This window comes from Oryzias latipes, chromosome 14, assembly GCF_053564925.1.
Source record: "Oryzias latipes strain Hd-rR chromosome 14, Olatipes_Hd-rR_3.1".
Classification (NCBI taxonomy): domain Eukaryota; kingdom Metazoa; phylum Chordata; class Actinopteri; order Beloniformes; family Adrianichthyidae; genus Oryzias; species Oryzias latipes.
This window is the reverse complement of record NC_136250.1, coordinates 14,427,169-14,441,513: the sequence shown is the minus strand read 5'-3', so window position 1 is coordinate 14,441,513 and position 14,345 is coordinate 14,427,169. Positions and strand designations below refer to the sequence as shown.

General features: G+C 37.5%; 1 protein-coding gene across 10 annotated transcripts in view; it reads left to right on the top strand.

Moving 5' to 3' along the window:
• Window positions 1-14,345, top strand: part of nrxn2a (neurexin 2a) — a 170,629-nt gene that overhangs the window by 146,124 nt on the left and 10,160 nt on the right. For all 10 annotated transcript variants that reach the window (XM_078930476.1, XM_011483510.4, XM_020708864.3 and 7 more), the window contains 2 exons: window positions 4,937-5,118; window positions 12,490-12,661. In XM_078930476.1, the coding sequence (XP_078786602.1) occupies window positions 4,937-5,118; window positions 12,490-12,661 (354 nt within the window). The remainder of the gene's footprint in view (window positions 1-4,936; window positions 5,119-12,489; window positions 12,662-14,345) is intronic.

The following is a 14,345-nucleotide window of genomic DNA, read 5'->3' as shown; positions in this document are numbered from 1 at the left end:
CATATGTTTTCCTTGACAAGCTTAAGGCCCAGCCATTCGTTTTCATCATTCCACTGAGCTGTATTTAATAGGCCATGGAAGAAGGAGGCTCAGATGCTATAAGTCAGATGACAAACTCCACATAATATTTCTCCAGAGCTCCTCGTCCCTGCAGAACGGATCGCAGTTCTGATGGTTTCCAGCGAGCAGTTTTGTTGCCCTGTCGGATTCCTCTGTGGAATAGCATGTGATTTTCCTGAGTGGAGGTCATTAAAAGGTCCGTTCTGTATCAGAGACAGCCTCATCCATAAATGATAGGAGGTTCAAATGGGTAGAAACTCTGGTTCTGATCAACAAAAAGTATCAGAAAGGGCTGTTCTGCTCTTGTCGTCGATGTTGGGACTGAATGTGGCATTTATGCGATTCATATTTTAACCTCTGAAGAGTCATGATTATGGTTTTCAGCTGTTATAGTCGCTCGGGTATCTAACAGTATCCACGGCTGCAAGCACAAGGGGGAGTTTTTAACCTTTTCGCATCTGAAATGTCACATATGCTACAAATCCCCGCATCTCAGTGAATATTGTGGGTCTTCGATGCCCCCTGCCTCGTAGCGCACAAATAAAAAAGGACTTGAAGTTTGAGTGGGAAATGTGTTTGTAAGGCAGGACCACTGTTTGTTTTTGTGAAGATCCATTAAAATGCGAAAGGCAGCCGTGACTCAAGCCCGGGAGCTTTAATGAAACCAAAACTCGTCATTTAAAAAGCAAATCATTTGTCTCCACGACTCCATCTAATGGGCTTGTTGTGTACTCAAAGTAACAAAAGAGCTTAAAGATAATTTCAGAGTAATGTGTTCAGCAGATCTGCTGTTTTCACCTTCGCTGTAAAATGTGTTATATAATGACAGTAACAGCAGAAAGTGTGTAATGTCTTTGTATGGTAAGATTTTTCTTTTTTCTGAGCTTTCAAGGTTTCCAACTAATAATGATGTGATACAGAGCACGTCATGTAATTGAGAATCTCCAAGGCTGCCTTGTTATTCGAGCACAGATGCCTTGTACATCCATGAGAGAAGAGCAGAGCGCTCCCGAGAGACTGCCGGCAGAGCGCCGAGCTGTTTCAAGGCAGCAAACGGTGTTGTTTATACTGATAATCTTAACAAGCCTGATTCAGCGCCAGCTTTATGCGACACAGGAAAAAAAAAAAAAAAAGGAAGTTGTTCCAGGTGTAACAAAGTGCTTCAATGTCGTTTCTAATGTAGGCGATGCCACCATCTATGGATAAATGCCGGCGTGTGCGTGCATTAAAGTTCCATATTTCATGAGACACGTTATAATGCTGCTTGCTGCCCTCATTCCCCTTTTTCAGCTCTCGCCGTCTTCTCTGTCTCTGCTCTGATTTCCTCAAAAGCATCCAGAGCTTCTGCTGAGTTTTCTGTTTCAGGGAGGCCAATCCTCTATTTTTTTTTTTTTTTTTTTGTTTGGTTTAGTCCAGAATCACAACTTTCGGACACATCCAAACGGCACAGCACTTCCATAGGACATTGGTCCAGACTTTTAAGCTCTTTGAATGATTCACAGTATCAAAATGAATTAATAATAACTGCTCTGATTGACTACCTGCATTATTTACACTCTCGCGTGGTAAAAGTTTCCGTCTGTCTCAACTCAGTCAGGTGCTCAAGTCATTTTAATTATGTTCTTCCTGTTCTAAAGGCAATAGAAAGAAAAGGGCAGTGGGGAAATGTGAGAGCAGAACCCAAACTGATGAAAGGGAATGATGGAAAAATGCCTATATTTTGGCACAGTTCCTATTTTAAATGACCTGTAGAAGGTTTGGGTCTTAGGGTGATGCCTGTTAAAGGGGTTTTAGCCATCCATCCATTCTCCGAACCCACTGAATCCCTGTTGAGAAAGAACAGGTCACCAGTCCATTGCAGGGCCACACACACACATTTGCACCTAGGGACATTTTAGAATCATCAGTTAACCTATAACGCATGTTTTTGGACTGTGGGAGAAAACTCACGCATTCATGGGGAAAACATGCAAACTCCACAAAGAAAGGTCCCAACTGGGATTCTAACCGGGGCTTTTCTAACTGTGAAGCAAGAGTGCTATCTACTACACCCCTGTGCACTCCTAGGGGGTTTTAGACTCTTGCACAAAGAATCCTGGACCCTTCAGATTGGACCATTTGGTCTGCACCGGAGGGAAATTCCTTGAACGGTTTACTTTTTGTGGTAAAAGGTCTCCTTAAATTTCTTTTTTTTTTTTCTCCTTAAATTTGAACTGAACAAACAAATCTACCTGAAGAAGAAGGCTTCTCTGTTCACATGCAAGTGAACCCTGTTGCAACAACATCAGAATCCTTTTTTCTCCACGTCAGAATCAATCTTATCTGCATCGTTACGGTACTTCAGCATCAATGTTAACGATGTGGCCACATTTGGAAACCTATTTTCTTCTCTGTGTTTATTTAATGTCCCGGTTGTAACTGTGTGACGTTTCCAAGAAATCTGATCCGTTAAAGTGTCGACCCTTTCACACAGAAGCTATTACATTCTTTCAACTACCGTAACTCTTCAACAATTTTATGCAATCAACGTCATTCCATCAGATTCTGAAGCCGACAAATGAAACGCAAAACTTCGCAGAAGTGAAGTGCTAATGCAATCAGCTGATTCTATCGCGTCCAAAAGCTATTAAAAGCTGCTGTCAGTCTAATATGATAGACATAGAGATCCTTTAAATTTTCACAGGTTGTTCTCTTTCATCTTTTTCAAACCTAAGCATCATTTTGCTGTCTTTTTTTTTTTTTTTTTACACATTGCCACTGATAAACTTACACATTACACTAACTTGCAGGGAAACCTCAATTTACACTTTGATGTGAGACTTTTTCATTTGTCGGTTTTTGTGCTGATTTTTTTTCCTCACATGGAATCTATTTGATTAGAGATTTGTAATGGCAGATTGGGTTAAAGACAAAGAAGTTTGAGAATTAAAAAGTTCTTTAAAGATGTATCTAGACATCTGGAACGGCAAAAAACAAAGACGGCCACACTCATAATCCTCTAAAGCCACTCTTATTAATAAGAAAGAGGCCAGATAAAGATAACGCTCTTAAAAAAAAAAGGTAGCCTTTGACTGCAGGTCTCTGATGGGACAAACGTCTTGACTGCAAATCCCACGTATTAATTAAGAAGAACACAGTAAGATAACTTTGAAGCAATCGCTGGTTGGGGCTCAACGTGTCCGCTACGTTCAAAGTCAGACTTTTAGGTTCTTTGGTGGAATCTTTACTGCTGAATGAAAACAGTCCAAGAGGCAGTTTATGCCATCACAAGGCCTTTGTTAACTGAAGAGCAGAGAACATAGTGAATGAGTTTTGGTTCAAGGGTTTAGCTGCCCTTAAATCAACATTTTTCACAAATTCTCCAGAAACTGTCAACTTACCTCTGGGTTTTTGAATATAGTGGAACCAATAATTAAAATAATTGTGCACCAAATTTGGCTTATGCCTATATATATATATGTATATATATATATATACATATATGAGACTGGGGCAAATAGAAATCTGATATGTTGGAAACAATTGAGTGTATGGCTGCTATCTGGCAGTCATTTTAGAATTACTCGTGACTAGGCCTGCACAATATACCGCAAATTTATCGTTATCGCAATATCCAGCTCTGCAATATGCATATCGCAAAAGACGGCGAATATCGCAATAAATCGCAAACCCAAAATGTGTTAAAACAATCTAATCGCAGCTTGACGCTTTTAACGAATCAAATAAATCCCTTTATGCTTTGACCAATCAGATGGACGCCTTCCCATTGTTGACCAATCAGATGGACGCCTTCCCATTGTTGACCAATCAGATGGAGGCCTATTATGTTAACCTTGGTCCTGAAGAGCCTCAACCCTGCCTGTTTTCCAGCTCTCCTTAACCAGCTTGTTGTTGATTGGCTGACTCAAGTGATTTCACATCCTGATTGACTGAACACACCTGATTTTGGTTATCATTTTCGAGCAGTCTAGGGAGAATTGGAAAACAGACAGGGTTGAGGCTCTTGAGGACCAGGGTTAGCCACCCTGACGTTTGTCCCCCATGTCGATGAGGGTCATTTGGAGTATAATTTTTAAACTGTTGCAATGAAATGGGAATGATGTTTTTGTTTATTTTTCTATTTGTTTATTTACCGCAAATTTATCGTTATCGCAATATTGATCACTAATATCGCATATCGCAAGTTTTCCTCATATCGTGCAGCCCTACTCGTGACTAATGTGCTTCTCTGAAAGAGGGGATGCTAAGATACATCCGTGGCAAATTTGGTGCCTGTACCACAAAATGAACAGTTTGTCTAGTTCATGAGTTGATGTATTATTTACCACTTGAAAAATATAGTTTGTGCTGTTTTTCTAAGAGGATTTAAAGACCAGCTCTGACTATGGAAATTGTGTTTTTGCTTTTTTTAACATGTTCTTGGGACATTTTTCTGATGAGGGAGGACATATATAAAGCAAATTGAACTCAAAATTGCATTTTTGAGTATTTCTTTGTTCAAATCGTTGTGAATCAGGAGCAGATGAAAAAAATGTTGGAATGTTTGAAAATAATAATATTTGTTACATAGTTTTATAGTTCTTAATAAGTACTTAAGGAGACACCAGCTGACTCCATCCTTTTATAGACATTCAGAGATCATTTATACAGAAAGCAGTGGGATTTAGGGAACTTCCTGGGTAAGAGGAGTGGAAGATAAAAATGTCATCTTAATAAAAGATATCACATGAAGTGAAAAGAGAAGAAGAAAAGTTTGAGAAGTCGTCCTCGACCTGATATGCCACCATCTGATAAAAATGTACACGATTCAGAGCTTTGAAAGGTTAGCGTATTTCTAACGATTCGTCTGCCTCTTCATCTGTGTCTCTTTTCATAGCTGGGACGACGTACATCTTTGGGAAAGGTGGCGCTCTCATCACGTACACCTGGGCCCCCAACGAAAGGCCGAGCACTCGGGCTGACCGGTTAGCTGTGGGCTTCAGCACGCAGCAGAAGGATGCCATCCTGGTGCGGGTGGAAAGCACCCATGGGCTTGGTGACTATCTTCAGCTGCACATTGTAAGAAAAAAAAAATCACATTTTGTTCGCTCAAGTGAATAAAAATTTCAAAAACATGTTTTTGGTACTATCAGGTTGACTACAACTGTGAACCTTCCCATTGTGCTCTTAGTTCATAGAATCAAAGTTTGTTTACCTTTTATTTTTAGTGTCGATAGCACCAAAATAGGCTACAGCGTATATATCTAAGAACAACATCTCTGACACCAAAACTGCTTCTCTCAGTGGGATTTGATGTTTCACCCCAAAAAAGCCACTCAAGCCTTTCAAGTGCATTAAATTGTGATAGTGGTGTCCAAAAATTAACGTAAATTAAGAGCAGAGGATTAAAATGACAATAAGGAGCTATATTCCCATCAGGTTGGGTGTAAAACGTCAAGCCATAGCCAAGGTTGCTCTAAGCTCCTTAACATAGAATAGGGGAAAACAATTTCAAAACAAAGCAATAAATCACACTATTTGAGATAGTTACGCTCTAATCAATTTAGGCCAAACTATCATTGTTGTATTTCTGTTTTAAATCTGGGCTGTCAAGAGTCACACGAAACATTTCTTGACAGTCTTGGATTGGAAAGTATTTTCTATTTCTCCTTTGTAAATCTATTTTTAACTGAGATTGAGGCTTCAAGGGCTTTTGTTTGAGTCGTTCTGTAGCTACTGTAATGCAGCTCTGTAATAAGAAAAAAATGTGCATTTATAGTACAATAAATTTAAACGCCATGATGGATAAATAACGGATTAAAATACCAATACATTATGAGTTACTGTAAAATGGTAATATATTGGCACAGCATATACTGTGGATTCAATAAATCTGAAACATTTAAATAAAGAAATACAGCTGGATTTGCATTTAATACTAATTAGGCTACTTGTCACAAAGTAGTGATACATTTGCGTGAAGTCACACTGTGTGAAAAATAGTATAAAAGAAATTAAAGTTCACTGTCTTTATTTTCACATATATAACATATACTTGATTTCAAAAAGTTGCTAATTGAAGTGCTGCTGCATGCACACACAGGAAACCAGCGTTAAGGAAACAACAATTACAGCGGCCATGTTGTTGACCTATCGCTCTTTGCCATTTGAGCTTTCCTGCGAACACAGTTTTTGTTTCTCCTCTTTTTCAGCTTGTAAGAAAAATTTCCCAGAATTCTCTGCAAAAAACTGGTGTGCTTTGATGCTCAATAGGTTGGTGAACATAGACCACAATGCATTGCGTTTGAACGATGTGTCATTAGAAAAAAAAGTTTAAAGTACATTATTTTCCATCCAAGTTTTCATTATCACATCTCAGTGGATCCATGAATAGTTTTTGTAAAATGTTCATTATGGTTTTTATTTCGGAAAATGGGTGATGTCATATTTTCCTTTTAAAAGAAAAGGAGTGAGCATGTGTTGAAATTCCGTTAAAATCCAGTGCACTACATTGTTCCGCATTATGTCGTTTTTTAGGGATTAGTTAGGTGCAATTTGGGAATTCAGACATAACGTGAACTTTTTTATACAGTAAATTCATTTAAATTTATTTTATCAAAAATTTGTTTTTTTTCTTTTGAAGGCTCTGACATGCTTAATTTGAACAAAAAACAAGCAAACTGTGTTTATATCCTATAGCTGCTGACAGATTTCAGAATCTGGCAGCTGTTTCACATAGCTTGATGTGTGTTTCCACAAACAGCACAGTTAGGTTGTGCATGCAGCTGAAATATGAAGGGTGGACCCTCCAGCAGCTTTATTGTGAGTCATTGTACCAATAATCAAAAGGTGGAGGCATTCGTCAAAGAACAAAAACACAGAGAAGCTTTACAACACCTCATTTAATTTGCTTTAGGCAAAACATGAGAATCAGAATACATGTTACATGCTATTTGTTGACATTCTAAAATATTGCTTCACACTGTCACATTTTGTCACTCCACTATAGCTAATTTCTCTGGTATACTTGGCATTGATAGGGATTTTTTCTCTGACAATTAAGCTACTAAAACTCTACAAGAACCTTTTTCTGTCAACTTTTATGTTGTCAGAGCTGCAAGAAATGTGATATTCTTGTTATTTTAAAAATTAAACACCATATCATGACCTTTGTAGCATCAGTTTACATTTTCAGCTCGATGGGACTTAATTGTGCTGACGTGTCTTTCTCATAAATAAAAAGTCCATTTGGAAAATCCTTTTTTTAATGCTCATCATCTGAAATCCTCTTACCGATCTAACATTTATTGAGAAAATAAGTCAGGAACCTGCTAATTAAAACCTAACTACTTCAGTTTGAAAGGCAAAAACTTTGATTAAAACAATTATTTCTTCCTTTCTGCAGGCCTGAGGGAGCTGGGGAGGTCTTTTGAGTTTTTTGTGTCCTTTTCTGAGATTTATTGTATGTTTATTAATAATTTCCCTTTTTTGTCACACTCATTATTCCCTGTGCTTGCCCTCTGAAGAGGTCTTTGAAAACTAGGTGATAAGAGCAGTGGAAAGAAATGTACACAAAAGTAACCACAGGGGAGAGCTCAAAATAGTTATGGAAACAAATGATATATCATTTGCTGATGCTAAAGGTTTTTTTTGTGGCTCAGGTGAAGTAACTTGAATGCTTTTCAGCTTTGAAAAATCCGCCAAACCAACGGCAAAAACCAAATTTGAATCTAAAGCGTAACAGCATATAACAGTTAAACAAAAAAAACATCTTGTTTTTGGACTATGAGTCTATATACAACAGCCAAAAAATACCGTAGCTTCATAAAGAAAAATGTATTATATATAAGTCGCACTTTTGGGAGACTTTTATTTAACAAAACAGAGGAACAAGAACGGACATTTTATCTTGAAAACCAAATCATAATAACACACAACAATTTGAACAATTATTCAGATAACCATGACATAAAGAACATGCTACCAAGTCAACCGAACTCTTTAAATCACGAAATCCTTTAAATTCTTCTTCCTGTATTCTGCAGAGGCCAGCATAAAACTGAGCAGTGCTTCTTCTTCTTCTGCAGTACTTTCAGTGAGCTAATACTGATGCACACCCCCACAGCTCCCTCCAGAGGTTGTTGCTATTTATTTTTTCTAAATAACCAACGTTAACATCGCCCCCAGCAATGTGCGTTCCAGCAACCACTTTCAACATAAGTCCTTTGTAAACACACGTAACTACGCGTTTTGGGCTTCCACATTCTAAACTCTCACGCTTCCACGTCTGTCTGCATGTTTCTACGACCGTTTTTGGCCATTGGACGTGCGTTGTAAGTTAAACCAGTTCAAACTTCGATCAATCAGGGACTCTGATTTGGTGATGACAGTTAGATGCCGTCCCTGTTTGTGCCAACCGTTTGAAAATTAATCATGGAGGAGAACCTAATAATTGCAGTTTTTGCCAGGCTGAAATTATATCGGTCCAAGTATTTTATATATCGGAATGGAGCAGTGAAAAAAAAGAAAAGACTGCAACAAGGTAGACAAGATTTGCACTGCTTCAAAATTTCCCACCAAGGTGGCGGACTTGCGCTGGTATCAGGTAGATTCCATTGTGAACACCAGATGCTGAACGTGCATTGTAACCCTTGTGCTATCCTAGGCACTTTAACATTGGGAGTTGGGTCATCTAGACCCACTAGACAGTGCTCTGAACCTTTTTTCTTCAATGATTTGTGAACCTCACTGGTGTCCATGGATTACATGAAATCTTTCCACTTTTATCCACCTTTGTCATGGTAGGGAGAACACGTCAGTGTAAGGGTGGGGTCATAGGATAGCACAAGGGTTAAGAACATGCTTTTAAGCTTGTTGTTCAACATCACATGCTCAGTGTGAACGTAGCAGAAGTTGCATCTGAGCAGAAGTCGCCCCCCAGGCAAAACTATGCAAAAAGTGCGACTTCTATTCTGAAAAATATGTTTAGTAGATTTGTGTTAAGTACACATAAAGCAAAAAACCTATAAAAAGAGTCCGCTTTGGTCACTAAAATTGGCATAAAGAACATGCCTTTTTTTAATCTCTGGTTGTACAGCTGATTTATATTTTATAGGAATAATTTCTCTGCACGCAGAGCTCTTTTTTTGGGACAAAGCGCTGCCTTTAATCTGCTGGGGAAAAGGGTTCAAAGGCTGCCTAATTCAAGTATTTTACATTTCCAGTTTTTTCATCTCATCATGTGGTAAAGTGAGACGGAGCTGAAGCCCCAGTCTCCCCCATGATAGGGCCCGTTACCACATGTCACATGAATCATAGCTGTGCTGATGGAAAGATGAAAAGAGGCTGGATTTCATTTCTGGGGGATAAAAAAAAGAAGCTCTAGGAAACTCTCTGGGCTCTTTAAAGGGGTTAGGATATGTCTTTAGATAAAGAGTTTGGCAAACAGAACAGAGAAAGACAGCTGAACACACACGCAGACAAACGCACCAGGTTTTCTTTGGGGAAAACGGGATCCGTCCCTTCCACACTGTTTAAAAATGGATCACTGGTAATGATGTCTCATCACAGTACATCTATCAGTGCCAAGGACATAACAGGTTTATTTTTCATCCAATTAAAGAGAAATCCCGATAATTATTATGAATCCTAGCGATGATCTGTCCCTCCTCTCTGAAATGGATTCGAGTCGACTGCTGCTCAGACGGGAATTGACACTGAAAACTGCTGGTGACAGGAAATGCTCAGACGTTTCCAGTTGACATCGAAACAGACTGAGCATTTTTTTTTTTTTGTCTTTTGAGGAATCTGTGCTGCTTTCACCAAATGTGCAGCCACTAAGTGGCTTTTTGACAATAATGACAAATGAACTGTGAAGGCCAGACTTGTTAGCTCGAACTAGCTCTCAGCCGTGCCGCCTTGTCAGCTGTCAAAAAGCCCAATTATTTTCATTTAAAATCCCTTTTTAGATTGGATTACCAATGCTAAAGAAAAGCCTTCCTTCCTGTCACATTAGGTCAGAGGTTGGAGCTTTATTGTCCAAAAGATAAAGTCTGCAGGAAACAGAATTTATGCAAAATATAATTAAAACGTGTAAATATGATGTATCTTGTAAAGATCAACAACTTCCTCGTTTTTTTAGGTTCAAAAACACTGATTTAATTCAGCTGACAACTTTATAAAGATTCACTAAGTGTTGAGAAATTTAAAATAAATTCGTTTCAAATTGGCCCATGTGAAATATTATAGCTAAAGTGGGATAAATTTACTTGACAATCTGCTTTTTCTTGGTCTGTGTTGTCTGATGAGCTACAAGACCTGCTAAAGAACTACAGAAATGTTTATGGATCGAAATAAATACAATTATATTATATATGATCATAACAATTACTAATAATATTAATGAGTCGTCATTTTTGCTTTGTACAGAGGCCCTGAAGTGCAAATTACATCCAACAAACACAAATCAAAGATCACACTGACAATTAAAAAAGGAAATACTAAAAATAAAACATTACATTTTAGAAATAAAAGAAAGATGTTGAAAAATAATATGATATAAAAACTAAATGTTTCAGAAATTAAAAGGAATTTCCAGAAATCCTAATGAAATGTTAGAAAAAAGGAAACCCAATCAGAAACCAGAGGTTGGAAGTGTAGGATATCGCTGATTGGATGATGATGTTTGTTCATCATTTCAACTCAAAAGTTGTTTAGAATGTAGCGATACTGGAAATGCTTCATATTAGTCATAGAACTTTAATATGCAGACATTAAAGACGCATCTAAAAAAGATCAAAAGTCATTAATTGAACATCTTCGTCTAATCAGATTACCGATGGCATTTTTCAGCATTTCATTTTGATTTCTGAATTTACTTTGTTCCTTAAACATTTCCTTTCTATGTCGTTTCATTTTTTTCAAATTTGGTTTTAATTTCTAACATTTAATGGGGTTTTTTATTCTTTGTTTTGCTTTTTTACTCGTGATCCTTAATATATTTTTGATTTGAGTGATTTGTTGGTGTGATTTGCACTTCAGGGCCACCGTAGTTTTGGACCTATTTAAAATGTTCTAGCAATCATTAAAGCATTTGGAGCACCTTTAGGGCAAAATTGTAATTTAGAGTGAGTTATGCCACCAAGGATGGAGTTATTTGAAATAGTGTGTCGATAAATAAGCTGTGGAAGTCTCTTCCTACAGTGAGGTGTTAAAACACCCCACAATAGCTGGAAGGCCAGTCAATATTGCGCACATGGTGTGCCGTGGAGGACCAGCAGTTTCCTTTTAATAAAAAACACAACACTAGGCACTTTCATTGTATGTTTATCTTCCACTCTCTGGTTGAAAGTGTGACTCAACACAGGCAGTCGCTGGATGCATGCAGACTCTTTGTCCCTCGTCGTGCTGAGCTGGGACACAAATGTTTCCAGAGAGGGGCTGCACGCTATATACGTACGTGTACGTGATCGCACAGCTCCGTCTTGTGCTTTAAACAAATTGTGCAAACCAGTTTTTTGTTTGTTTGTGTGTTTGTTTGGTGTTTATCATAGCATCTAGTGCATTGTCCATGGCTGTGACTGTGCAAAAGCCAGACGTGCTCAGAAAGCGTGCTCCTCTGTTCCCTGTTAGTGCCCCCCAAAGGCCAGCTTAGGAAGGAGCCCTGACCTTTTCAGGAGAGGGGATGTGGAGCAGGGAGAGGGTGAAAGGGGGACAAGTTGGTCAAGCAAAAGACAAACAGCAGGATTCTGTCAAGATTGGTCAAAATCAAAAAAAGAAACAACCTGATGTGACCACTGAAGGAAACCTGCACTAAAAAGACCTTAAAATGTTTTCTTGTCTCAGAAAATACAGCATGTTTCCATGTTTTCTTACATGTGGTAATAAAAATAACCTTGTTTTTAGATTATCTAAAAAAAATTTAATATATGATCAAAATTAAAAATAAATGCAGGTAGGTTTTTCTAACATTTTCTTTTCCTTTCTTTGTATTTTTACTTAATTAAACATTTTTACTTTCTCCTTTTTTGGAAAAACTTTAGGAATTCTATCCGTACATCAAGGAATTGATTAATATTAACCTATTCACTTAGGAAATTGTTCTTTTTTTGTTCAAATAACAAGGAATATGTGTTTTTTTACTACCACAAAAGGATAAAGTGTTTCAATTTTCAAATTATAGAACTTGTTACCTGAATAAGTCTAAATTTTAAGTAATCAATATAAAAATGTTGCCTTTTTTTCTTTCAATAAAACCAAAAATGTAAATATTTCTCTGAGCTTTAATTTTTCTTTCCTTTGCTGCATTGTTACACTTTCAGGGGACAAAAGTAGCAGCAGAAAGAGGAAGGACACAAGAGAAACGGCTTTAGGGCCATGAAAACCATTATTATGTTTTTGCTGATAAACTTTAATATCTTTACGTCTTTTTTTTTTCTTTTGATTTCGTAGGATCAAGGAAAGATCGGCGTCATATTCAACGTAGGGACAGATGACATCACCATCGATGAGCCCGCTGTCATTGTAAATGATGGCAAGTACCATGTTGTGCGCTTCACACGCAGTGGTGGCAATGCCACTCTCCAGGTGGACAACCATCCTGTCATTGAGCGCTACCCGCCAGGTAAGGCTACCAAGAGAAAACCTCCTGGTTATCTTGACAAGGAAAGAAAAAACATCTCAAATAATTCAATTGTCTTGTCATTTTAAGGAAATTTTGGAATTCATTCCAGCTCAGGTTTCCAGTGAGCTGGGGGAAAAAACTACCCAAATGTTCTAAAGTAAAAGCTTGTTTTCTTGTCATCGACTGCTGATATTTTTGCAGACTGTTCGTCAAAGAGGTGTTGAAGGCTTGGTGGCCCAGATGGGTTCCATAGGTATCTCCATGTATAAGTGTTGCTGAGCTAACGTGGTCCAAGTTTAATTCGAGCCTCTTGCAAACATTTGGGCTGGAATCCAAAGTCAGCGTTTCATGAAATATGAGGGAATGTGACAAATTCTTGTTGACATTAGACAGTTTTTTTACTCTGCTCCTATATAAAACCTCTAACTTCTTAACTACAAGCTTGATTCAAAGCTTGGTTTTTTGGTTTATTTGATCTATAAGGGTGAATTTCAAAAAAAGGGATATTTCAACAATACCTACAGAATAACAAGTTTTCCTCTGATTTCAGTGCTATTGAAGCTCACGTGCATGTTCAATTGTCAGGATTTTTGGAACTGCCTGAAATTGTTGTTTTGCAGAAGAGTGATCTAATTAAATTTATATTTCTAGTTTTGTTGCTGCATTTTTTAAACCAGCACATGAAAATCCTCATGACTCAGGATCTCCCAGGCTTTTTTATGGTTTAAAACAAATTATTCATCACAGATTTAGATCATTTTCATCTTCTTTCAACATGGTTAACTTTAAAGTCCCACTCTATTTTAAAAGCTTTCCCTGATGGTTATGCCGTTTTTAGCCAAAATAAAAAAATCTGTCTTGTTTTTTTTTTAGGGCATAGTTTCTGCAGAGCGGCAGGAGTTCATTAAAATTGCTCTCTGAGTTATCTTGGAAAGGATAACTGCTGGTAGCAGCTTATTTTCTGCGTCACAAATAAAATCTTTTTCGAACTGCATTTTTAATCTGCTCCTGATTCACAACGATTTAAAAAAATAAATACTCGGAAATTATATTTTAAGCTTTATTTTCTTTATATATGTCCTCTATCATCAGAAAAAAGCCAGAAGAACATGTTAAAAACACATTCTTCTTCAGAGTGGGTCTTTAAAAAAGCCTTTAAACACTATATATTATCTTTATTTTGCTTTTTTTTGCCAGTTATTTTAGGTTTGTAAACAAAACTAGCAGTTGTATTTTTTAATAAGTCCAGAGAGTAAAGATCTAGCCATAATGTCAACAAGAATAAAATGTTAAAATCTATTTTTGAAAATGTGACTTATAAGTGTTTTGATATATTCTTCTTTTTCTCATCTAACAGTGTGTTTAATGGAGCGCTGAAGCCTTTTCATATTTCATTTAAATCCTAAAATGGGATTTTCCTTTTTTCCATCATTAGCCTCAAATGATACACAATTGAAGTTTATTTGCTCCGACTGCAACACTCTTGAGAATGTTGTGTTGACGTGCATTTTCACAACACATGGTGCTTCACTGAATGGATGTTGCAGTTTTTACACCGTTTGCACAGTTATTAGTCGGGGCAAAAGCCAAACCTGATAGGAATTTCAATCTATCCATTTTCCGCCCCAAATCAAATAAATGAGTGATTTTTTTGTTGTTGTCTGGGATGAAGCAGCGTCAGGGG